At 39.5% G+C, this 26204-nt stretch overlaps 1 protein-coding gene across 1 annotated transcript in view; it reads left to right on the top strand.

The window, feature by feature from the left end:
• Positions 1 to 26204, top strand: part of rasa1a (RAS p21 protein activator (GTPase activating protein) 1a) — a 122542-nt gene that overhangs the window by 49732 nt on the left and 46606 nt on the right. Inside the window, exons 3-10 of the mRNA XM_063068505.1 lie at positions 3865 to 4000; positions 5472 to 5542; positions 9969 to 10086; positions 13710 to 13741; positions 15167 to 15219; positions 16319 to 16469; positions 18049 to 18127; positions 22659 to 22779. Coding sequence (XP_062924575.1) covers positions 3865 to 4000; positions 5472 to 5542; positions 9969 to 10086; positions 13710 to 13741; positions 15167 to 15219; positions 16319 to 16469; positions 18049 to 18127; positions 22659 to 22779 — 761 coding nt within the window. The remainder of the gene's footprint in view (positions 1 to 3864; positions 4001 to 5471; positions 5543 to 9968; positions 10087 to 13709; positions 13742 to 15166; positions 15220 to 16318; positions 16470 to 18048; positions 18128 to 22658; positions 22780 to 26204) is intronic.

The raw sequence follows: 26204 nt of genomic DNA, 5'->3' as shown, positions 1-26204 counted from the left end.
AAGGTCCCAATGGAGTACCTGGTAAGGCTCTGAAAACCTGTGCCAACCAACTGGTGGGAGCATTCAAGGATATTTTCAATCTGTCACTGCTACGGGTGGAAGTTCCCGCATGCTTCAAAAAGGCAACAATTATACCAGTGCCTAAGAAGAATAATGTGAGCTGCCTTAATGACCTTCGCCTGGTAGCACTCACATCAACAATGATGTAATGCTTTGAGAGGTTGGTCATGACTACTCCTGCCTCAGCAAGGACCTGGACCCATTGCAATTTGCTTATTGCCACAATAGGTCAACGGCAGATGCAATCTCAATCGCTCTTCACAGGGCTTTAGACTACCTGGACAACACAAGCACCTATGTCAGGATGCTGTTCATCAACTGTAGTTCAGCATTTAATACCATCATTCCCACAATCTTGATCGAGAAGTTGCAGAACCTGGGCCTCTGTAACCCCCTCTGCAATTGGATCCTTGACTTCCTAACCGGAAGACCACAGTCTGTGCGGATTGGTGATAACAGCTTCTCCTCGCTGACAGTGAACACTGGTGGACCTCAGGGGTGTGTGCTTTATCCACTGCTTTACTCTCTATATACCCATGACTGTGTGGCTAGGCATAGCTCCAATACCATCTATAAATTTGCTGATGATACAACTGTTGTTGGTAGAATCTCAGAAGGTGATGAGAGGGTGTACAGGAGCGAGGTATGCCAACTAGTGGAGTGGTGTTGCAGCAACAACCTGGCACGCAACGACAGTAAGACGAAAGAGCTGATTGTGGACTCCAGGAAGGGTAAGACAAAGGAACACATACCAATCCTCATAGAGGGTTCAGAAGTGGAGAGAGTGAGCAGTTTCAAGTTCCTGGTTGTCAAGATCTCTGAGGATCTAACCTGGTCCCAACATATCAATGCAGTTATAAAGAAGGCAAGGTAGCAGCTATACTTCATTAGGAGTCTGAAGAGATTTGCTATGTCAACAAATATACTCAAAAACTTCTATAGATGTACCGCGGTGAGCATTCTTACGGCCTGAATCACTGTTTGGTATGGAGGGGGAGGGGTGGTGCTACTGCACAGGGCTGAAAGAAGCTGCAGAGGGTTGTAAACCTAGTCAGCTCTATCTTGGGTACTAGCCTACAAAGCACCCAGGACATCTTCAGGGAGCAGTGTCTCAGAAAGGCAATGTCCAATATTAAGGACCTCCAGCCCCCAGGGCATGCCCTTTTCTCACTTTTACCATCAGGTAGGAGATGCAGAAGCCTGAAGGCACACACTCAACGATTCAGGAACATCTTCTTCCCCTCCAACATCCGATTCCTAAATGGACATTGAACCCTTGAACAATACCTCACTTTTTTTAATATATTACTTGTTTTTTTTGCACAATTTTTAATCTATTCAATATACGTGTACTATATTTATTATTTTATTTTGTTTTCTATATTATGTATTGCATTGAAATGCTGCTGCTAAGTTCACAAATTTCACGACACATGCCAGTGATAATAAACCTGATTATAGACCATGAGACATAGGAGCAGGATTAGGCCATCTGGCCCATCAAGTCTGCTCCGCCATTCAATCATGGCTGATTCTTTTTTTTTAACCTCCTCCTCAACTCCAGTTTCCGGCCTTCTCCCTGTAGCCTTTGATGCCATGTCTGATCAAGAACCTATCAATCTCTGCCTTAATTACACCCAGCAACCTGGCCTCCACAGCTGCATGTGGCAACAAATTCCACAAGTTCACCACCCTTTGGCTAAAGAAATTTCTCTGCATCTGTTTTGAAAGGGCACCCCTCTATGCTGAGGCTGTGCCCTTTTGTCCTAGACTCTCCCACCATGGGAAACATCCTTTCCACACCTACTCTGTCAAGGCCTTTCAACATTCAAAAGGTTTCAATGAGATCCCCCCTCATCCTTCTGAATTACAGCGAGTACAGACCCACAGCCGTCAAACGTTCCTTGTATAATAACCCTTTCATTCCTGAAATCATCCTTGTGAACCACCTCTGGACCCTCTCCAATGCCAGCACATCTTTTCTAAGATGAGGGGCCCAAAACCATTCACAGTACTGAAGGTGAGGTCTCACCAGTGTGCTATAAAGCTTCGGCATCATATCCTTGCTCTGGTGTTCTAGACCTTTTGAAATGAATGCTGACATGGCATTTGCCTTCTTCACCACCTGCAAGTTAACCTTCGGAGTGTTCTGCACAAGGACTCCCAAGTCCCTTTGCATCTCAGATTTTTGGATTTTCTCCCCGTTTAGAAAATAGTCTGCACATTTATTTCTACTACCAAAATGCATGACCATGTATTTTCCAACATTGTATTTCATTTGGCACTTTCTTGCCCATTCTCCTAATCTGTCTAAGTCCTTCTGCATCCTACCTGTTTCCTCAACACTACCTGCCCCTCCACCAATTTTCGTGTCATCTGCAAACTTGGCAATAAAGCCATTTATTCCATCATCTAAATCATTTATTTACAGCATAAAAAGAAGTGGTCCCAATACCAACCCTTGCGGAACACCACTAGTCACTGGCAGCCAGCCAGAAAAGGATCCTTTTATTCCCACTTGCTGCCTTCTACCAATCAGCTAATGCTCTAACCATGTTAGTAACTTTCCTGCAATACCATGGACTCTTAACTTGGTAAACAGCCTCATGTGTGGCATCTTGTCAAAGGCCTTCTGAAAGTCCAAATGTACAACACCCACTGCATCCCCTTTATCTATCCTACTTAAATCTCCTCAAAGAATTTCAACAGATTCGTCTGGCAGGATTTTCCCTGAAGGAAGCCATGCTGACTTTTGCACTATCTTGTCCTGTGTCACCAAGTACTCTATCACCTCATCGCTAGCAATCGACTCCAACGTCTTCCCAACCACTGAGGTCAGGCTAACTGGTCTATAATTTCCTTTCTGCTGCCTTCCTCATTTCTTAAAGAGTGGAGTGAGGCTTGCAATTTTCCGGTCCTCTGTTGATGGACTGATGATATAGGTGATGATACGACAGGGCAAATGGAGCACTTTGTGTTCTCTAATTAAATTTTCTGTAATGCAAGGTTTTGCAATCAAGAATGTATGAAAAATTGCAAATATTTATTTAAAAAATAAATTTTTCAATAAATTATGTACTGTTGAGTTTTATTACATATCTCAATTTTTTGATAATTTATGAATTCTGTATGTCAAATTCTGTTATTTGAACAGTCTGATGTAGGGGTTGCCTGTAATCTTTGTTGAAAATGACACTCCATGTTACATCAAATAAAAGCTTTATCCACAGAAATTGTATAGATATAGTTAAATTTGCATTTTTAATTGAGATATGAGCAAGTTTTTCCATTCAGCATAATAGATGACACTGAATCATTGGTTGTGCGGCTCTCTCTTGGGTTGCAATGTGTTGTATGTCCAATAACTAAATAGTAACTGGATGTGAGCCATTAGATGCATTTCAGGTGGGCTCAGAAGATTTTGAGTAATAGTTTCAGAATATCTTTACCACTGTTACAAGTTGGTGAGGCAGTAAGCACTTGCGCTTTTTTTTATTGAGGAGCAGTTTAGAAATTTTGATGCCAAGGCTTGGAGACTGGGGAATGGGAGTCCAATGTGCTTATTTAGTTGTAATAACCAAAAATTTAATGTCATTAAAATCACTTAACTTCTTCTGTGAATCTTTACTGTGCCCACTGCACAACTGCTATCAACTGCTAGCCCATGCCACATATACTGTCTCACATTTTTGAGTTAAAATTATTTGAACAGATTAGTTGAATTACATGTAGATTAGATGGAATAAATCAGTGAATTGTTTGGTAACCTTTAGAACTTACAATTGCATTGTTTACCCATTCCAGGATCTTTGCAATGTGTGGAGATTATTACATTGGAGGACGGCGGTTTTCTTCGCTTTCAGACTTGATTGGTTACTATAGTCATGTGTCCTGCCTATTGAAAGGGGAGAAGCTTTTGTTTCCAGTAGCACCTCCAGAGGTAAATTTCGAAATTATAACAGCAATAATATATATTATATGCAAACTACGATGACATGATGTTTCACATCCATCTTTCTCTTCCTTGATACTGAACACTGAGTTTCTTTATATTAAAAAAAAATTGCCCAGAATTGTGGTAGAAGTTGTAAATTGGTGAAGATAGTTGGCCTCATTAAAAGTTGTGGATCAGTAATTTCTGCCATAAGACACAGGAGTAGAAATAGGCTATTCAGCCCATTGAATACTCTACCAATCAGTCATAGATGATTTATTATCCCCCTCAACCCCAACCTCCTGCCTTCTGCACATACATATGCAGATATATGTGGAAATTGGGAAGCAACTTGCCTACAGCTACGAGATCTAATATACCTCTATCTAACAGAAAAACTGCATTGGAAGATCTGGTACAATCCTATGCTGCTGTATTTGCATGACAGGTACTCAATTCTTGCCTGCTTGTTATGGGAGCCCAAGAAAGAGAAGGAATCTGTGACAAGTTGGTGTTTAGTAGTGTGACAGGATCTGATCAGGGTTTGAGTATGAACATAAAAATGTTTCCTTTTTATCGTGGTTGTATTCACATTTACTGGCCATTTCCAACATTTGGGTAGTTCAAACACAGGTAGTATTTAGTATTTTGCTTAAGTTTAATTTGTTGCTGAAAAATGCTTGATGTAGAATTGTTTGGATTCCTTGCTGAACTCTTGCTAACTATAAGGTGCCTTTTCTCTAATGTGTTTAGCTGAACTGTGACACTGGAGGAGGCTGTGGGCAGGTGTGTCAGTCTGTGAACAGGAGTGGGATTTGGAATGAAAATAGCTGTCCACTGGAAGATAGAGCGAAGGCATTTGATGAAGCGATTATTTCTCCTCTCTTTCCCCCCCCCCACCCCGTTTGTACAGTCTCTAATGTAGGGGAAGACACATTGGGAGCACTGAATGCATTAAATAACACTGCAGAACTCGCATGATAGACTACCTCACCTAGAAAAGTTGTAACTTGTTTAGGGCCGTGGATAGTGGTGAAGGTGGTGGTTACAATTACAGGAGCAAGTTCCAAGCGAGGGAAGGGATGAGTGGAGTGAATGACTTCTGTGGAGAGCAGAAGGGAAGATGTGCCTGGTGGTGGCATCCTATTGTAGATGGCAGATATTGTAAATATTAATTTGTTGGACAAATCAGGAGAACACATGGGGAACTCTGTCAGTGTTGTGTCTGTGACTGCCTCACCCTGACTGGTTGTTAATTCAGACAAATTGGTTAAATTATCTATGTTTATGTCCACTTGGATATAATTTGGCAACCTAACTTCTCCCTCTTTCACTATGGGTTGCAGAGGCATAGTAGGAGTGAAGTATCTTAAATTGTTCATCTGTCATAAAGGAACTGAATAATGTAAAGAAAATAATGTAGATTTAATTCTGTTTTGTAAAAAAAAAAATTTGTATTGTTTCTTCAAAATTGTAGCCTGTTGAGGATAGGCGAAGAGTTCGTGCTGTCCTGCCATACACTAAAGTGCCAGATACTGATGAAATTAGGTAAGTTGTTGATATTTTATTTTCAGATGAGTAGAGAAATTTACTTTTATTTTTGAGTTCTTAGAAATGCCAATGTGAAAATTCGTGAAACTGAAAAGTGTGAAGTATTAGTATTAAATGCTTCCTGTCCAGGTAGAATCTGAATCAGGTTTTAATACATCTGGCATATGTTGTGAAATTTGTTAGTCCTTACAGAAGGCAGTAAATACAGTCCAGTCCATCACAGGGCTGTGCTCCCCACCATTGAGCACATTTACGTGGAGTGCTGTCACAAGAAAGCAGCATGCATCATCAAGGGTCCCCACCATCCAGATCATGCTTGCGATTTACAACTATCATTGCACAGGAGGTATAGGAGCCTTGTGTCCCACACCACAGGTTCAGGAACAGTTATTACCCCACACTGGGCAAGCTCCTGAACCAGCATGTATAACTTCACTTACCTTAACACTGAACTGATCCCACAACCTATAGACTCACTTTCAAAAACTCCACAACTCATGTTCTCGATTTTATTTATTTTATTTGCTCAATTTGTTTTTGGAAAGTTGGTTGTTCATCCGTCTTTGTTTATGCATAGTTTTCATTTGTTTTGGCGCGTGGCCAAGTGGTTAAGGCGTCGGTCTGGTGATCTGAAGGTTGCTAGTTCGAGCCTCATCTGAGGCAGCGTGTTGTGTCCTTGAACAAGGCACTTAACCACACATCGCTCTGCGATGACACTGGTGCCAAGCTGTATCAGCCCTAGTGCCTTTCCCTTGGACAACATTGGTGGTGTGGAGAGGGGAGACTTGCAGCATGGGCAACTGCCGGTCTTCCATACAACCTTGCCCAGGCCTGCGCCCTGGTAACCTTCCAAGGCACAAATCCATGGTCTCAGGAGACTAACGGATGCTGATAAAGTTTTCATAAATTCTATTGCAGTTCCTTTACTGCAAATGTCTTAAGAAAATGAATTTCAGGGTAATATATGGTGACATATATGTACTTTGATATTATTCTGACTTTGACTTTGACCAAGATGCATCATAGCTGTCACCCAAGCTCTGCCCAAACTGATGTTTATATTGCCGCCTTTTAGCCTTAATTCCTTTTATATTGCACTCTAGAAGAAACTTCCCATATCACTCCACACATAAAAGTTGCTGGTGAACGCAGCAGGCCAGGCAGCATTTCTAGGAAGAGGTGCAGTCGACAAAGGGTCTCGGCCTGAAACGTCGACTGCACCTCTTCCTAGAGATGCTGCCTGGCCTGCTGCGTTCACCAGCAACTTTTATGTGTGTTGCTTGAATTTCCAGCATCTGCAGAATTCCTGTTGTTCCCATATCACTCCAACTAGTTTGGCTTTTGACAGTTGGTTTGATGGGTCGGTGTTTTAAATAATCGTGAAATTTTAAAAACTCAGTGCATTTTCATCCATTTTGGATCCATGTAACGCAATATACATCACATTTACCAAATACAGTACTATGCAAAAGTCTTAGGCACGTGTTATGTAGTTAGGGTTCCTAAGATTTCTGTATAGTACTGTTGTAATTTTAGGTATTGCATTGTACTGCTGCACAAAAAAACTCATTTCATGACAAGTAAGTGATAAATCTGATTCTGATATGGGTCTCTATTGTGGACGGACAGTGGGAATAGGGCAAGGAGAAGGGAATCATAGTTGAGAAAAGGGGAAGGGAGAGAGGAAGGAGTGGGAGGTGCCAGAGAGATATTCTGTAACGATCAATAAACCAATTGTTTAGAATCAAATGACATTGCCTGGAGTCTCAGGTCTGTGTGTGTCTGCACTCACACCAGCCCCTGTCTTTGGCACTCCTCTGCCACCTGTCCCACACCCCTCCCATGGTGCTTCATCCTCTCCATTCCCAACATCTTTTGCTCCTGCCAGATATGGATATCTCTAAGACTTTTGCACAGCACTGTATGTAAATTATTTCTGTTACATTTTATATGTTCAAGTTCTGCATAGTTGGTTTTTGTTATCAGTAGATAAATTATTCTTGCACATGATCTCAAACATGTACTGCTTCCTATTCTGTAGTTTGATTGAAAGCATATCCCAGCAATGTAACAACAGTACCCTCTTGTGTTCAGGGCTGACACTTCATGTTTCCTACCAATGTGTTTTTGCAGTTTTGAAGGTGAAAAACTTCAAAAACTAAACACGAGGAATTCTGCAGATGCTGGAAGTTCAAGCAACACACATCAAAGTTGCTGCTGCGTTCACCAGCAACTTGGATGAAACTAGGCTATTTTGAATTACAAACATTGAATGCTTTCTACCATGTTTGACAAATCTAGTGGTTATCAATAGGCAAGTTGAATTCTGAGGTTCCATAATCTGTCTAAACCCTTCTTTTATTTTTATTATTTGTTTTGAGATTCAACATGGTAACAGCCCTTCTAGCCCAATTACACCCATTGGACCAATTAACCTACTAATCCATACGCCTTTGGAATGTGGGAGGAAACCAGAGCACCCGGATGAAACCCACACAGTCACAGGGAGAAGATACAAATTCTTTACAGACAGCAGCAGGAACTGAACCCGGGTCATTGGCACTGTAATAACATTTAACCTCAACGTTACCGTGCCACCCCATCTAAAGGTCCTTAGCTATCTATTCCCTTCATTATTAAGTACACTTTGATTAGATAATCACATTACCTCTCAATTTGAAGAAAATATAATTGGAATTTCTGCAATTTTAAAGTTTACTGACTCCAAGGATACAATTTCATTGATTTTATACACTTCCTATATTAACGGTCCATTACTTTTATTTTGTACCAAATGCAGTAGGGCTAACCATACACAGAAATGGGTACACTTTTGTATTAATGCTGCAACTAACTGATTTTTTCTGGGATACCAGAAGTTTAATTTGGTGAACTGTGTATGAATCCTTGACTAGTTTAATCTATCAACGTTGCTATCTGTGGCCAGTGAAATAACACTGTCTTGAGAACTGCTTGAAAGAGTTAATTGACCTTGCTAACTTGTTCATTTTTATTGCTTTAGTTTAAATTGGCAAAACTCTTTATTTGGAGTTTTGCTCCTGGACTCTGTTTCTTTTATTCTAGCCTAAAATTAAAGTTCAGTAAAAGCTGCTGAATTGTGAAAATCATTTTCTCACACTTCATTGGGAAACCATTAAGCTGTAAACTTGGCATATTTTGTTGTAATATGTGGAAGAACCTAAAATTAAAATGGTTTGGATTGTTCGTGATGCTGTGTAATAGTAATCTTGGTTTAATATGGGGTTCTTACAGCTAGTTAGTATGTACATTTGTTTTACATTTCGTTCACGGCTGTGATAATCTAACTGCTGTCAGAAGAAGTCTGCAAATTAATTCTCTTATCCAGGCCTTTATGAAGGGTATTGGCCTGAAACGTCGACTGTTTATTCCTCTCCAGATTGCTGCCTGGCTGAGTTCCTTCAGCATTTTGTATGTTGCTGTAGATTTTCAACATCTGCAGAATCTCTTGTATTTACTATTCTCTTATACAGCTGTAGTTTTTAATGTAATATTTGATCTATTACTGCATGTTTTGGTTTCCCAGTTGAATTCTAGTCAGGATGAAACAACAGATGCTGGAAGTCAACAACAAAAAAAACTGGTGTTGAAACTAAAACAAAATCATATAATGCTCAAAATACTCAGCAGGCCAGGCTGCAAGTGTGGGAAGAGAAACAGAGTTAATATTTCAGGTCGGGAACTGGAAAGGAGTTAAAAATACTTAAGCTGCAGGGTGGATGGGAGAATGGAATAGAGTCCTTGTAGGAGGCAAGTTCCCATGGCCTGATGTTTGCTTGTAGAATCATGGGGGGTATGAGGTGTGTCTGGGAGCAACTGTCTGCACAATAGGGGTCGGTTTGCCAGACCACAATGCTGCCACCTTTGTCAACAGGTTTGCTGACATCATCGGGGTGGTGCTCAGTGAATGGAAAGGCAGTAGGTTAGCACATGATGGAATTAGGGAAAGCCAGGAAGGTCAATGTTAATCACAGGTTAGGTGACGGAAGGAGGCCATGCAAGTCTAGACCAGCTCTATGCAGGAATAAACATACTAATCCCATTCCCCGGAAGTTCTTTTTATATCAGATAGTTACACAGTTTACTTTTGAATGCTGAATTTGAACCTGCCTTCACTGCTTCTGCAATTACATTTAACAAAATAATGATTATTCCTTAAGACAACATCGAAATCACTTTTCTGTATGAGCATGTGATTGTTCAGATGAAAATTAAGATGCTTATGCTACTTTACGATACATGGGAAGTATCACGTACTGCCATATTTCTCCTTCTGGTCAATAAGTGTCTCAGATTTTGACAAAGGTTTTGTTTCCAGATTTTAGATTGTCATTTTAAACAGAATTCTGTGTTTACATTAATGGGTCTTGTTTTATTTGTGCAGCTTTCTGAAGGGGGATATGTTTATTGTTCATAATGAACTAGATGATGGATGGATGTGGGTGACTAATTTGCGAACTGACGAGCAAGGCCTCATTGTGGAAGATTTGGTAGAGGAAGTGGTGAGTAGCTAAAATCTTACTGAAGTTTACACTGTTTTATTTGTTCTCACAACATGAATTCAACATAGTTTTTATTCTAAGAACATATTCCCTTTACCTGTTTATTATGTTACATGTTGTACATTTTGGAACAATTACGTAAAAGTAATTCATTATGTTGCTTGGGTTACATAATGCTGGATTTTGTGTATGTATTGCTCAGGATTTCTAACATCTCATTTCAGAAATGTATTGATAATGGTGTATTAGTCTCATTAAAAACAAGATGAAAAATGATTACATCCAGGACAAATAGCAAACAAGACAGTGAATGGCTTGTTTTACAATAATTGGTACTTCAATATATGCAAAATATCTGTGTATGGAGAATTATAGACAAGTGTTTTGTCTTATGTTGTTTAAATCAGATGCACATGTTGTCCAATTAATGTACAAAATGTTTTATTGTATTGCACCCCTTTGTGTTTTATAAATTAGAACCTTTTGATTCAATTATTTCTATAATTCATTGTCTTTTCAGGTTTTTTTCCCTCAAGCTTAATAAAGCACAATAATTCAGCTAGTCTTAGAGGTGCTGTCCATATGGAGTTTGCATGCTGTCACTGTGTCTCAGTGGGTTTTCTCCTGGAGCTCAGTTTCCTCCTGCACTCCAAAGCTGTATGGCTTGCTAGGTTAATTGGTCACTGTAACTTGTCCTTAATGAGTGGTAAAATCTAGAGAGATTGTTGGGGGTATCTGTGAAAAATAGTGTGTTAGCGTACTTGATGGTCAGCATGCACTCAGGCCGAAGGGCCTGTTTCTGTGTTGGATCAGTCTAACTCTGATTCTCGCTATTGTAAATGTAATTGAATGTCATGATTGGTTAATTGATTGGTTCCTTGTTGGATGTAATCATTAGTTGTATGGTATAAATGTTTGTAATTTTTTTGACCCATAGTGAGTTGTTTCTGCATGGTAGGGAAGGCTTCACTTTTTTAAAGAAGCAAATGGAATGATATCTCCCTCTTTTCAGTGTTATTAAACTTGTACATTTCTTTACATATGACATATTGGGGTGCCATGATAGCATAACAATATAAACATTTATACCATACAAGTAACGCTATTACAGCTAGGGTTGTTCAACCCCGCGTCATCGGAAAGGAGTTTGTACAACTTCCGTGTAGAATGCGTGGGTTTCCTATGGGTCCTCCCTCTGTCCAAAGACATACTGGGTAGGTTAATAGGGCTTTGAAAGTTGTCCCGCGATTAGGATAGGGTTAAATTGAGGTTGTCAGGTGTTGCTGGGCAGTGTGGCTCAAATGTATCTATATAAAAAAAAAAGACAATTTCTACAAAAACTTTAATGATTTATGAAATGTCAGTTGTGTAATGTACTACCACCCCACAAGCCTCTGCATCCAACACGTTACCCTCCGCAGCTTCCACAATCTCCAAAAGGATCCTACCACTCTGCATATCTTTACCTCTTTCCCTTTCTCCTGTGGTCCACTCCCCTTTCCTATCAAATACCTTCTTCTCCAGCCCTTGACCTTTCCCACCACCTGGCTTCACCCACCACCTTCCTGCTATTCTCCTTCCCTTTACCCCACTTTTTATTCTGATGTCTTCCCCCTTCCTTCTCAGTCCTGAAGAAGGGTCTCACCCTAAAACGCCAACTGTTTATTAATTTCCATAGATGCTGCCTGACCTGCTGAGTTCCTCCAGCTTTTTGTGTGTGTTACTTTGGATTTCCAACATCTGCAGATATTCTTGTGTTTATTTCTTGTATTTGTTTCAGTTACCATAAATATCTTTTACAGGAGTAATAAAGATGGGCTTGATTGTTAGCTTGGGGAACTCATCAGTGTTATTCTTTTGTTGTATCCTCTGGTTGTTTGGGAAGGTAGCTGAGAGGGAATGAGCATATGCAAAGGTGGAACTATAAATGAAATAGTTAAGCTAGGACCAAGTCCTTCAGAATGTTGAAAGATGTGAGAACTGTCTGCTAGTGTTATTGTGTTGAAGATGTTAGAAATTGTGGTGGCTAGTGCAGTGAGCATGGATGCTGATGTGAAGGTGACAACATGAGGAAATGTGTCTTTGCTCAGTCTGGCTATAGTGGTGTGGGTGGGTAGATGAGGAGAAGGGAAAGATAAGAGGTATATGGTTGAGAAGCATGCCAAATAAATTTTTAACAATTTAAAAAAAACTAAAAGTAAGCTAATTAACAGGCTTTAAATGTTTTAGAGATGTGCAAGGCTCTTTTTCTCCCCCTTTTTGTTTCCTGTAGCACCAAACAATGTTCTGGAGGAACTCTGTGAGGTGAGAGCATATCCCACAGATACTACTCAACCCACTCAGTTCCTCCAGCACCTCATTCGTTGCTCCAGATTCCAGATCTGTAGTCTGTCATGTCTCCACCTGATTTTGCATCATTTACTTTGAAAAAATCATTTTCATGTGTCATAGATATAAATATTTAGATCCAGCACTTAGTCATTGTGTAGTGTTCATCTTCCATATCTGCACAGTTGCAAACTCTTCTAGCTTTTATTAGTAGTATCACTTTGAAATGACCATAATTAGATCTTAGTCTGTTCAGACTAAGCCACGTTTGTCAGGGTTGTATTCAGAGTCTGGTGTTATAATATAGTAGTGTAGAAACATAACTGGAATATTCTAATGTTTGGCCTATTTTCTTTGCTGTGCAGGGAATTAACTCCATGTCCTCTTGTCTCTTCCAGAAGCTTATGAACTTCAGGCAACCTTCTAATCTCTTAAAAAATCTGAACAGACTTGTTACCAGTTGATGAAGTGTGACTTTTTTTTTCTTGCCATTATTGGCAGTAGTAGTGTAGGCTGTTTTGTGTTGCCTGGTTTGATGCCTGAGAATGTAAAGTGAGTAATTCTGTGTGCAGCCTGTGTAGCATGTTATGTACATTGGATCCAAGTAAGTGCAGCATCAAAGTGTTTTTAGTGTGCCAACGTATGGACCTGGTTGGAACGTGCAATTCTGTTACTGCTTGTATCTTGGCAAGTGTGGTTAATTTGATCAGTTTGAAATTTGCATCGCACATTACATTATGCTGGTTAGACATGTTTTGTCAACCATGCATGTGGAGACTTTATTACTGATATTCTAAATATGTGTGAGAAAGATTTGGTGTTGATGACAGGATGTGCTACTTTGAGTATACTTTATATTTTTGACCTGACAATTGTACTGGTTGGTATAAGAGAGCCAAAATTGCTTTTTTTTTGGTGCCCAAAGAGAGGCAAAATTTGTGGAGGTAGTCAGTGATAAAATCCGTGTCCAAACACTCTCTTCCAATTCATTTCCACCTGTTGCTCGAGCTGCTATTAGTATACCTGTGTCAGTGCATAACTAATGAAAAGTTCTGTTGCTGCGCGCCAGTCCCCTAGTGAGGATTTGTTTCGGGCAAACATTTAAAGGAGCATAAAAAGTAGAAGCAGAAATAAGCCATTAGGGCCTGCAAGCCTGCTCTGTTGTTCATTGGGATTCAGACTTTTACCTCAGTTTCACTATCCAGCACTGACTCTCTTTCTTGATACCTCATATATCTAAAACTCTGTCTTGAAAATGCCAAGGAACTGAGCCTCAAATCTGGTCTATTTTACAGGACCGTGAAGAAGATCCACATGAAGGAAAAATGTAAGATAGTTATTTTTTCATTAATATAGTTTTAAGTATAACAAGTGTCATGCCTGTCTTGAAAACATTGGGGGAGATAAACTATTCATAAATAGTACAACGAGTATGATAAAAGTTCTGAATTTCATTTTCAATGATAAAGAATAATTAGCTTTATACATTGCATTTTAAATTCTGGCTTCTAATGTTCGTACTTGCTGAGATGTATTCCTATATTGACCAAAATTGATAAATTTCAATAAATATAAAACTAGATCTTTTTGCTGTAGAATGAAAAGCAGTACTCAAACTTTTATACTTGTAAAATCAAATTTTCTATATTGAGAATTAGCAAAGAATTTTCCTTAGAATTATTTCATAAATTATAAATCTGAAATGTAATTTGAAGCATTGGAGCAATAGCATTAACGTGCAGCTAACGTTCACATGGCACCTTTGGAACTAAACGTAAGCTTTGAATAAAACAAAACAAAAAACATACCTTCCTGTGAGAAGAAATCAAAGTGTAAACGTTCTTAAATTCCATTTGGAACCTCTTAGGGAGTTAGGCTACAAGATGCTTTGGTGCCGAGAGATCTGGAAGTCTTGAGTTCATGAAGCATCATGGATTGGCATGCAGGTGCAGCAAGTAATTAGGAAGACCAATAGGACAGCTTTTTATTGCAAGGGTTATGGAGCATAAAAGTAGGGAAGTTTTGATTGAAACTTTATAAGGCAGTGGTGAAACTTCTCCTACAGCACTGCATTGTTTTGCTTTTCATATTCAAGGTAAGATATACTCAGAGAGGAGACAGTAAAGAGAAGGCTCACGAGGTTTATTCGTGGGATGAGGAGGTTACTGTGAGGACTGACCAGGTTGCACCTGTACTCGTAATATGGGAGAATGAGAGGTGACTTTTATTGAAGTATCAGATTATGAAGAAGGTTGACTGAATACTTGGAGTGTATTGGCTTTGTGTGGGTTTATGGACATAACTAGAATTAGGAACCATAGTTTCAGCATAAGGGATCAGCCACTTAAGACAGATAAGGAATTTTATTGAGGGCTGCAAGTCTTTGGAAATTTTTAACGCGTTGATGTACAGGGCTGTTAAAACATTCCTGTGTTTGTGTCTATGTGTATTAGAAGGGGATTGTGGAACAGACTCAAGGGCCTAATTGGGTTAATTTAGGTAGGAGTAAGCTATATCCTGTTTAGGGATGTGGGTGATGTCTTCAACATTTCTCATGAGTATCTCTGAGCAAAGTTATGCTGTATCTACATCTTTCCAACATGTAAAAATTATGAAGTGAACATCACGTGCAACTCATTTGTTGTGCAACAAATTTTTCACACCTTTAGCTCTGCAAGATAACTCAGTAGAATGCTACTTGTGTTGGCAATTCTATTGAAACAATTGTTTAAATTTTGTAATTGTTTTTCAGTTGGTTTCGTGGGAAGATATCAAAGCAAGAGGCATATAATCTATTAATGACAGGTACTGATTATTACAGATAATGTCATTTGGTGACATAGAAATGATGTTATTTTGAGGCATCTTGATAATTTGTTCCCTTTGCTCTATCAAAGTGCTTCATTATAACTGACTGAAACTGCTTTTGCTTAAAGAAGAGTCTGCAGTTATTGTGCAATACTGTAATTTGTAAAAATAAATCCTTCAATATCTTCATCTTTACTTAAATGTAATTAAAAACCATTGTTCAAAAGATTCACACTTGGCTTTTGACAGATACTCCAAAATATTCTCATGTCGTGTCACCAATTGGTGCATTATTCTTCTCCATAAAAAGAATCATTTCTGTAACTTCAATTTCTTGCAAATAGTCATCTTTAAGCCAAAAGTAGTAACTGCCATAATAAAATTTATCTGTTGTATTAAAGTTGACACAATTCTTTTTTCTGAACTTCGGAGTTTTCAAGTTCTTACCATGATTTCACCCCATTTCTGCTGAGGTTGGGTGGGAATACAACCAGAGGTCATAGGTTATGGGTGAAAGCTGAGCAGTTTAATGGGAACACGAGGGGAAACTTCTTCACTCAGAGTATTGTGAGAGTGTGGAACGAGGTGCCAGCACAAGCGGAGCATACAAGCTCGATTTCAATATTTAAGACAAGTTTGAATAGGTACATGGTAGGGGTATGGAGGGCTATATTCCCGGAGCAGGTCAGTGGGAGTAGGCAGTTTAAATTGTTTGGCGTGGTCTAGATGGGCCGAAGGGCCTGTTTCAGTGCTGTACTTTTCTATGATTCTATAAAAGTTTTCATGTTGCACACAACTCAACTTTCATCCAAGCTGCAAACAAGTTTCCTATACGTAAGAATTATTCTTCTTCTAGGTAAATTTGCTGAGTCTTTTAGTTTTACCAAGATCTGACCTAAGTAAAATGAAGCTAAATAATAAGATTTTAAAATGTTACCTAGATTGTGGTATGTATTCTGGCTGTTACTTTCATTGTACTGTTATGGATTATTTAAACCTTAAATATAAATTGGTTTAGCTCACTAAAAGTCCAATTCAGGATTTGTTATTTTGTTTTAAAAATGTAATTAGAATAATTTGATTTCTTTTGTTACAGTGGGCAAAATAAGTAGCTTTCTTGTAAGACCATCAGATAACACACCAGGCGATTACTCTCTATATTTTCGGACAAATGAAAACATTCAACGATTTAAAATATCTCCAACACCAAACAATCAGTTTATGATGGGTGGCCGGTATTACAACAGGTAACCAAATTATGTTTTACTTTTACAAAGTGAGTTCAGATAAAGCTGAAAATTATAATTCATGTGAGAGCCATTGGATGTGAATGCCATTGTTGTTCAGCTCATTACCATCCTGCAATTTGTGTTTAAGACAGATGTGATTACAGTGAGTCGTACTGATTTCCAGCTACCCATAAGCGTAGCAACTAAAACACATTACCTGGCCAGCCAAGCTTTTGAAATACTTGCGCCCTTTTATACATTCTTCAGGCTTCACTTTGTAAATATTCAAAAGTTCTATGATCATAAACACCTTGGAATCTGCCTAAGAATAATTCAACTCTCCCTGACAATATTTACCATCTATTCAGATGACCTTTTCTACCTGGTTACCTAATTAACTTAATTGACAAGTAGTTACTACTTGCATTATATTAGTCCATATTAAACTAAGTTTTAAAAAAACAGATTAAAAACGAATACCTTTACACCAGAGGATCTTAAAGTCATCTGACTGTATGTATATACAAGCAAACAAAACAATGTTCCTCTGGACCTGGTAATGCTCCCCCAACTCTTTCTCTGCTATTGACAACAGCACTGGTGCTTTTTAATGCTGAGCTCGTCAATTTCATTAACTTTGCCTCTAACTTCTACCCTGCCTGTATGTTCAGTTAGTCTATTTCTGACAACCCTTTCTCAATCTGTCTCCATAAGCCAAAGTTGTTCTCTTCCTTGCAAGTGGAACAAGTGCTGCACCTGCCTCTACACCACCTCCATCACTACCATTCAGGGCCCGAAACAGTCCTTCCAGGTGAGGTGACCCTTCACCTGTGAGTTTATTGGGGTCATTTGCTGTGTTCAGTGCTCTCGGTGTGGCCACCCATTTTAATTCCACTTCCCATTCCGATATATCCATCCATGGCCTCCTCCACTGTTGGGATAAGGTCACACTTGGGTTGGAGAACATCACCTTGTATTCCGTTTGTGTAGCCTTCAACTTGATGGCATGAACATCAATTTCTCAAATTTCCAGTAATGCCCCCACTTCTCCATTTCCCATCACCTTTTCCCTCTTTCACCTTATCTCCTTGCCCACCCATCGCCTCCCTTAGGTGCACTTTCCCCTTTTTACTTCTGTGACCTTCTGTCTCTTTCACCAATCAACTTCCCAGCTCTTTACTTCATTCTCTCCGCCCCCCAATCGAGGTTTCACCTACCACCTGGTGTTTCTTTCTGCCCTCCCCTCACCTTTTTAATCTGCTCCTCAGCATTTTTTCTCCAGTCCTGCCGAAGGATTTCAGCCTGAAACAGCGACTGTACTTTTTTCCATACGTGCTGCCTGGCCTGTTGAGTTCCACCAGCATTCTGTGTGTGTTGCTCAGATTTCCAACATCTACAGATTTTCTCTTGTTTGTTCTATTTCTGGTGTTTTCTTGTGTTTGAAGTATCTTTACTTCAGAATTCTGATGAAAAATTACTAACTGAAATTCAGTTATTTGAGAGCCGTTATTTTGAATTTTTGTTGCAATAATTTAAAACATTTAGTACTGTTTGTATTTTAAGCTGTTAATTTAAAACTATGATTACTTTATTATAGCATAGAGGAAATCATTGAGCACTATAGGAAAGAACAGATTGTGGAAGGTTATTATCTTGAAGATCCTGTCCCCCTGCTGGTAAGTTAAAATCTGTATAAAGCCAGAAAATACTCTAATAAAATGAGTTGATTTTAATAGTACATTTTAATCTTTCTCATCTTATGGCTCTCTTATGACATTTTATGGCTATCTGGAGAAAGCAAACCTCAGTTGTGTTCTGCGTACACACTTTTATAATAAAATGAACCTTTGAATCTTTTTTTACTTGTTTTTCTGCTTTGTCATTAGACTTGTTTAAGTGTGTACAAGTCTATAAGATATAGCAGAATTAGGCTATTCACGCATCGTGTCTGCCCTGCCATTTGGTCATGGCTGATTTGTTTTCCCTCTCAGCCATATTCTCCTGCAAACTTTTGCTCGTAGTAATCAAGAACCTATCAACTTCAACTTTAAATATCCCCAATGTCTCGGCCTCCACAGCTGCCACAGATTCACCACCCTCTGGCTTAAGGAATTCCTTCTCATCTCTGTTCTAAAGGGACGCCCTAATATTCTGAGGCCGTGCCCTCTGGTCCAAGACTTTCCCATCACTGGAAACATAGCCTCCACTTCTATCTATTGCGTCCTTTTCAAGGCGGTTAGTCCACCTTTGGTCCCCACCTGGCACTCAGCTCTTGCCTGTGGCTCCCCGTAGCTGTTTGCATGCGACAGCGGCCACATCCTGGACAATGGCTTTGACAAGCCGGCTAAACCAGGTGAAGGTAGCCGACGGGTCTACCAAACCCTTGGTGAGATAGGGAGTTGTCTATCCCAGCATGTGAAGACAGAATCCGGCGGATTGAACGGACGAGACCAATGGAAGGTCCAACAGTCAAGAAGGCGGTCTCTGCAAGCGTCGTAGAACGTGTAGAGAAGGACAAGACACAGAAGACGTCCTGGTCATCTACTGTGCCTAGTCCCATCTCCAGCTGTCTGGACTCTGTCTTTCCACTGGATCCAGATGGGAATTGGGAAGAGAGAGTGAGGCTGACGCTGTGCAACTCTCCCTCACTTAGATCTAAATCACGCGCTAGTCTCGATACCATCTGGTGTCGACGTCCGCATCGTCGTCGATGATGGATGAACAACATCTAGGCCTTTCATTTATTGTCTAGGTATTTATAGAATGTAAGTGGAACAATATATATAGATACTAATTTTTGTTATTTCTACAATTTTAAGTGTACATTGTTCAGTATTTTAATATTTTCTTGAATAAATTAAAATGCATTTAACATTAGATTGGGTCCATGGATTTTAGATGCTGATAAATGTAAGCAAAACCCTAACATGTTATGTAATTTCTCTTGTAGAATAGGTTGAATGGTGTGAAGGGCATTCTTAAAGATAAGAACATTTGCTTGTATGTTACAGTTTAGAAGAAAAAAATGTTGCAATTTGTTTATCTATTGTAGAAACAAAGGAGGAGCAGGACTAGGTCATTAAGATCTTTGAGCTTGCTCTGCAGTTGATTACAATTATATCCAATCTCCTATCGCAATATCCTGTTCCTTCTGTCTTCTCATGTGCTCTGATCTTTTGTCTTTGTATCTAAAAATCTCTCTCATATGTTAAGTATGTTCAGTACTTTGGCTCCCACTACCTTTTGTGGTAGAGATTTTTTTTTAACAGGTTCATCACCCTTCCAATTAAAGAAATGACTTTTCATCTTGATAACTTACTCCTGGTTCCAGACTACCAGCCAGAGGAAATGCTCATGTTTCTATGCAATAACTGCTTGCTGCAATACCACATTTACTTTTGGTGGTTTATGTTCAGGAGACACCCTTTTGAATGTCAATATCTCCTGAGCCATCCCCATTTTAACTAATTACTTTCTGTTCTTCCTTCTGCAGTAGATATTTTTACATTTATCAATCAAATTCTGTATTTCCATGTATTCGCCTACTTGCGTAACTTGTGGAAATCATCTTAAAGCCTCCTTATGCCCTTCTCAATAATGTTTAATACCAGTTGGGTATTACACTGCCATCTAAATGTTTAGGTATATTTTGAATTGCTAGAGTCCATGCGCTGATTACTATTAGCAACTGGTGGAGTATATTTATCACTTGGACAAAGACCCATTTATTCTTGTTCTATTTCTTGTCTGTCACCTAATTTTTGTCCATACCAAGGGATTATATCCAATCTCATGTGCTTTAATTTTCACAGTAAACTCTTATGTGGATTTGATCAAAGGCTGTCTGAAAATCCCAGTTCACCACATCCAATAGCTCTTCTAAGCTACCAGTTATATTCTCAAAAAAAACCTATTAAATTTGTCAAATTCTTTCATTGTTGGTGGCTCTGTGGGACAGCTAGTAAGGCTGCTGCCTCACAGTTCTCGCAGTTTCCAAGGTTCAATCCTGCCCTTTGGTGCTGAACGCAAGAAGTTTGCACATTATTCTTCTGACCTCATGGGTTTCATCCAGGGGCTGCAGTTTCCTCAGACATCTCAATAATGTGGATTGGTACACTATTTTGTCTCTATCAGTTGTTTCTTGTGTAGGTGAGTGCTAAGACTTAGAGAGTTGATGGGGAGAGTAAAACATGGGATTAGTGTAATTTGGTTCCTGATGAGCTGCAATTGTAGAACAGAGCCCCATTTGCATGCTGTATGGCTAAATCCATGTTGACTTTGTTTAATCCTATTGACAAATTCTAAATACAAAGTTATATCCAATATAATAGACTCTTGCTTTTTTCCTACTCCTGATATTAGGCTAATTGGTCCTTTTTCCTCCCACCCCCCTTCCTCTTTTCAGCATTAGGATTGTATCCTCCAATCTGCACAAATTGTTCCATAATTAAGACAAATTTGGAAGGTAATATCTAGTGCATCTGTTATTTCCAGACAAGCTTGTTTTAGTAATCTGAGATTGACATTATCAGTTTTCATTTCCATTAATTTCTGCAGCATATTTTCCTTACTAATACAAAGCTCCTTTTAATTTCTATATTTCATTATATATAGCATTCCTAGAATGATATTTGTGCCTACTTTTCTGATGATGGACCCATAAATGCCCAGCCATTCCTTTGCTCTCCAATATATAATTTCATTTTTTGGACTGTTACAATGCTATCAATGTATTCTGTTCCAGATTTAGGTTCCTGTACTCCCAAATAAACATGAAGTGAAGCAAAACAAACAATAAATCTCTATTAACCATTAGTAAACTGGAAGAAAACTTATTACCCTACAATCAACACACACAAACTGCTGGTGGAACGCAGCAGGCTAGGCAGCATCTATAGGAAGAAGTACAGTCGCCGTTTTGGGCCTAGACCCTTCGTCAGGACTAACTGAAAGAAGAGATAGTAAGAGATTTGAGAGGGGGAGAGGGGATCTGAAATGATAGGAGAAGACAGGAGGGGGAGGGATGAAGCTAAGAGCTGGAAAGTTGATTGGCAAAAGGGATACAAGTCTGGAAAAGGGAGAGGATCATGGGACAGGAGGCCAAGGGAGAAAGAAAGGGGGAGGGGAGCACCAGAGGAAGATGGACGGCAGGCAAGGAGTTATTGTGAGAGGGACAGTGAGGGAAAAAAGGGGGGAAATAAATAAGGGATGGGGTAAGAAGGGGAGGAGGGGCATTAATGGAAGTTAGAGAAATCAATGTTCATGCCATCAGGTTGGAGGCTACCCTGACGGAATATAAGGTGTTGTTCCTCCAACCTTCTTTCTGTCCCTCTCACAATAACTCCTTGCCTGCTCTCCATCTTCCTCTGTTGCTCCCCTCCCCCTTTCCTTCTCCCTCAGTCTCCCGTCTCATGATCCTCTCCCTTCTCCAGCCTTGTATCCCTTTTGCCAATCAACTTTCTGGCTCTTAGCTTCATCCCTCCCCCTGCTGTCTTCTATCATTTTGGATATCCCCCTCCCCCTCCCACTTTCCAAATCTCTTACTATCTCTTCTTTCAGTTAGTCCTGACAAAGGGTCTCAGCCCGAAACATCGACTGTACTTCTTCCTATAGATGCTGCCTGGCCTGCTGCGTTCCACCAGCATTTTGTGCATGTTGCTTGAATTTCCAGCATCTGTAGATTTCCTCGTGATTGCGTTATTACCTACAATGCTTGATCTCTAAAATTTTGTTTTGGCGAAAATAACATTCAAATTACATTCAAGCCAAATAGCAAACCTATTTTTTTTTAATCAATAATCATTAAACAAAGATAGTTACTGTTACTCACCAGTTTAATTTTGAGTTTACTAATTTAAATTTGGTTAAAATTACATTGAGCTGGCAGATAGGGGTCCTGATTTGATTTTTTATACTGAAGAATAAAACGAGCTGACAGAATTTGAATTTGAGTTACTTTACTGTAACATTCACGAGCTGTTTCTGTTTAGTGAATATATTGATTGTGATCTAATATTAATAGTATCTTTGGGATAGATAATGAATTGGAGATCCTGTTACAACAATGTTATATAGACCAGTGTATTTAGTATTCACATGTTCAGTCTGCTAATTCATAATTTTGTTTTCATCTTTTGTAGATCCTATTTTTAAGTTGTGAAGAGATGGAATGATACAACTAATAAAAGATTTTCAATTTTATTTTAGAATCAAGAACAAGTTGTTGAAGATTCTGTTGATGGTAGAGAAATATACAATACAATCCGGCGCAAGCCAAAGGATGCACTTTATAAGAATATAGTAAAGGATGGCTACCTCTGGAAAAAGAGTAAGGAAACCATTTCAAGAGGTTGTTAATACTAACTTCATATGACTTTAAACATTCTGCTTACAGAGGTCCTTTGACCAGATAGTACTGAAAAGTTTTTTTTTTCCCCTGTTATTTAGTTCATAAATGTGAGTAGCCCCTTATTTTACTTCAAAAAAAAATATGTTAACTTGAAATATCTACCAAACATATAAATGTAAAACAGACAGGAAAGGCTGTTAATCTGGACACTGCAAAACTCATCTCACTCTGACAGTTTAAGTTGACTCTTAGTGCTCTAGTTTCCTCCCTTATTGCAAAGATGTGCAGGTTAGTTGGCTACTGTCAATTGCCTCTGCACTCAGAGTTCATGGGAGTGGAATTAATTTAGGTTGATTAGTGTCATTATTGGGTGATTGATGGAGAGCTCACTTGCTTTGTCTAGCTGGTTTTACTTCATTCAATCATTTAATTTTCTCTTTGCAGTCATTCAGAATTTTGGCAAATAGTTTTTAACATTGTTCCTGGGTTAAAAAGTCTAAATTTGGTATCAAGTATATTTGATATGATCTTTTGTAATGAAGTGTTGGCGCGTGGCCAAGTGGTTAAGGTGTTCGTCTAGTGATCTGAAGGTCACTAGTTTGAGCCTCAGCTGAGGCAGCGTGTTGTGTCCTTGAGCAAGGCATTTAACCACACATTGCTCTGCGATGACACCGGTGCCAAGCTGTATGGGTCCTAATGCCCTTCCCTTGGACAACATCGGTGTCGTGGAGAGGGGAGACTTGCAGCATGGGCAACTGCCGGTCTTCCATACAACCTTGCCCAGGCCTGCGCCCTGGAAACCTTCCATGGCGCAAATCCATGGTCTCACAAGACTAATGGATGCCTATATTTGTAATGAACCAGTAGATCACACAGCCTCAGAAAATGTGGCAGGCTGAAAGACAAAAAAGTAAGGGTTAAAAAGTAAATTAAAGATTATCTTATTTGTCATGAGTATATTGAAACATGCTGGGAATATATTTTGTGTCTTACACTGAAGTGTTTAGATATCTTTTTCTCTCCTTGAGGTACCTGTGTCCAAATCTCAGATTCCATCTCCAGCCCTAAGCACAAGTTCCACAAGGTATAGGGACTTGATGGTCTCCATGGATTACAATAATTTTCCTTAGCTCCCACAAAGTATAAATACAGCACATCACTTGCCTGTCACGTCAGGACTGTAATTTTATTTGTCTAGTTGTTCAGTGTTTAATGAGGATAAGAACATAAGAAATAGGAGCAGGAGTCGGCCATCTGGCCCGTTGAGCCTGCTCTGCCATTCAATAAGATCATGGCTGATTTGGCTGGGGATTCATCTCCACTCACCTGCCTTTTCCACATAATCCTTAATTCTCCTACTGTACAAAAATCTATCCAACCTTGTCTTAAATATATTTACTGAGGTAGCTTCCACTGCCTCATTGGGAAGAGTATTCCACAGATTCACCTCTCTGGGAAAAGCAGTTCCTCCTTTAATCTCCCAAATTTTGAAGCTATGTCCCCAAATTCTAGTCTCACCTATCAATGGAAACAACTTTCCTGCCTATTTCTTCTCTATCCCTTTCACAATTTTATATGTTTCTATAAGATCTCCTCTAATTCTTCTGAATTCCAGTGAGTACAGTCCCAGGTGACTCAATCTCTCTTCATTGTCTAACTCCCTCATCTCTGGACTCAACCTGGTAAACCACCTCTGCACTGCCTCCAAAGCCAGTATGTCCTTCCTTAAGTAAGGACACCAGAACTGCACACAGTACTCCAGGTGCAGCCTCACCAGTACCCTGTCCAGTTGCAGCATAACCTCCCTGCTCTTAAATTCAATCCCTCTAGCAATGAAGGCCAACATGCAATTTGCCACCTTGATAGCCTGCTGCACCTGCAAACCAACCTTTTTTGTGATTCACGCACAAGCACTCCCAAGTCCCTCTGCACAGCAGCATGCTGCAATTTTTTACCATTTAAGTAATCTACTGTTCCATTTTCCTTTCCAAAGTGGATGACCTTGCATTTACCAGCATTGTATTCTATCTGCCAGAGCATTGCCCACTCACTTAACCTATCTATATCTCTCTGTAGACTCTCCATACCTTCTGCACAATTTGCGTTTTCACTCAATTTAGTATCATCAGCAAACTTAGATACATTACAACTCCTCTCTTCCAAATCAGTGTATATCATGAACAGTTGCGAACCCAGCACCGACCCCTGCAACACACTGCTCACTACTGATTGCCAACCAGAATAACAGCCATGTATTCTAACTCTGTTTTCTATTCATTAACTAATCCTCTATCCATGCTAATACATCACCCCCAACTCTATGCATCCCTACCTTATGGATAAGCCTTTTTATGCGGCACCTTATCAAACACCTTCTGGAAATCCAAATAAATAACGTCCATCTATTCCCCTCCATCCACTGCACTCATTATATACTCAAAGAACTCCAGTAAGTTTGTCAAACAGGACCTGCCTTTGCTGAATCCATTCTGTGACTGCCTGATGGATCAATTTCTTTCCAGATGCCTTGCTATTTCTTCTAGGTTGAGCAAGCTAAGGCTATTCTGTTTGGTGCAAAGGAGGATGGGAGGTGACTTGATAGAGATGTATAAGATGAGCAGTATAGATCAAGTGGATAGTTGGAGACTTTTTCCCAGTACGGAAATGGCTAATTCAAGGGGCCATAACTTTAAGGTAATTGGAGAAAAGTATAGAGAGGAATGTCTGAGGTAAGTTCTTTACACAGAGTGGGTACATGGAACACACTGCCAGGAGTAGTGGTAGAGACAGATACATTAGGGATATTTGCAAGATGCTTAGGTAGGCACTTGAATGATAGAAAATTTGAGGGTTATGTGAGAAAGAAGGATTGGATTGCTCTTAGATAGTAAAATGGTCAGCACAACATCATGGGCCAAAGGTCTGTATTGAGCTGTACTCTTGTTTCTTGATGGAAATAAATGCAAATTGACTTACCTATCCAAAATCATCTTGTCAAAGTCTGTACTTTCAAAATACTGCACTAAATGGGCCTCTGCTCACTGCAACAATGCTGAGCTGAATCAGTTTTTCATTATTGTATATTCTTTGTGGGCCAGCTGGTGGTGTAGTAGCATCAGTACTGGACTTCGGGGCGGGTGGTCTTGAGCTCGAATCTGACCTGGTCCCAACCTGGGCAGCAGTATATGAGCAGATGAAAGGCCTTTCAATCTAATTCCGTATCTTGATATGAAAACCTTATGGACATCTACCCCCATCTATAGGGTCGCCATGAGTTGACAACACTCAAGAACAATATTCCTTGTAATTGTTTATCTTGTACAAAATATTTATTATTAAGCAGACTTTTCAATGGGGAAATTTGGGTAAAGTTTCTGTTCCTGTGAAGGTGAATAGATTGTAGT

This window comes from Mobula hypostoma, chromosome 16, assembly GCF_963921235.1.
Source record: "Mobula hypostoma chromosome 16, sMobHyp1.1, whole genome shotgun sequence".
In the NCBI taxonomy this organism is placed as follows: domain Eukaryota; kingdom Metazoa; phylum Chordata; class Chondrichthyes; order Myliobatiformes; family Myliobatidae; genus Mobula; species Mobula hypostoma.
Note: the sequence above shows the minus strand (reverse complement) of the source record. Positions and strands in the feature narration are given on the sequence as shown.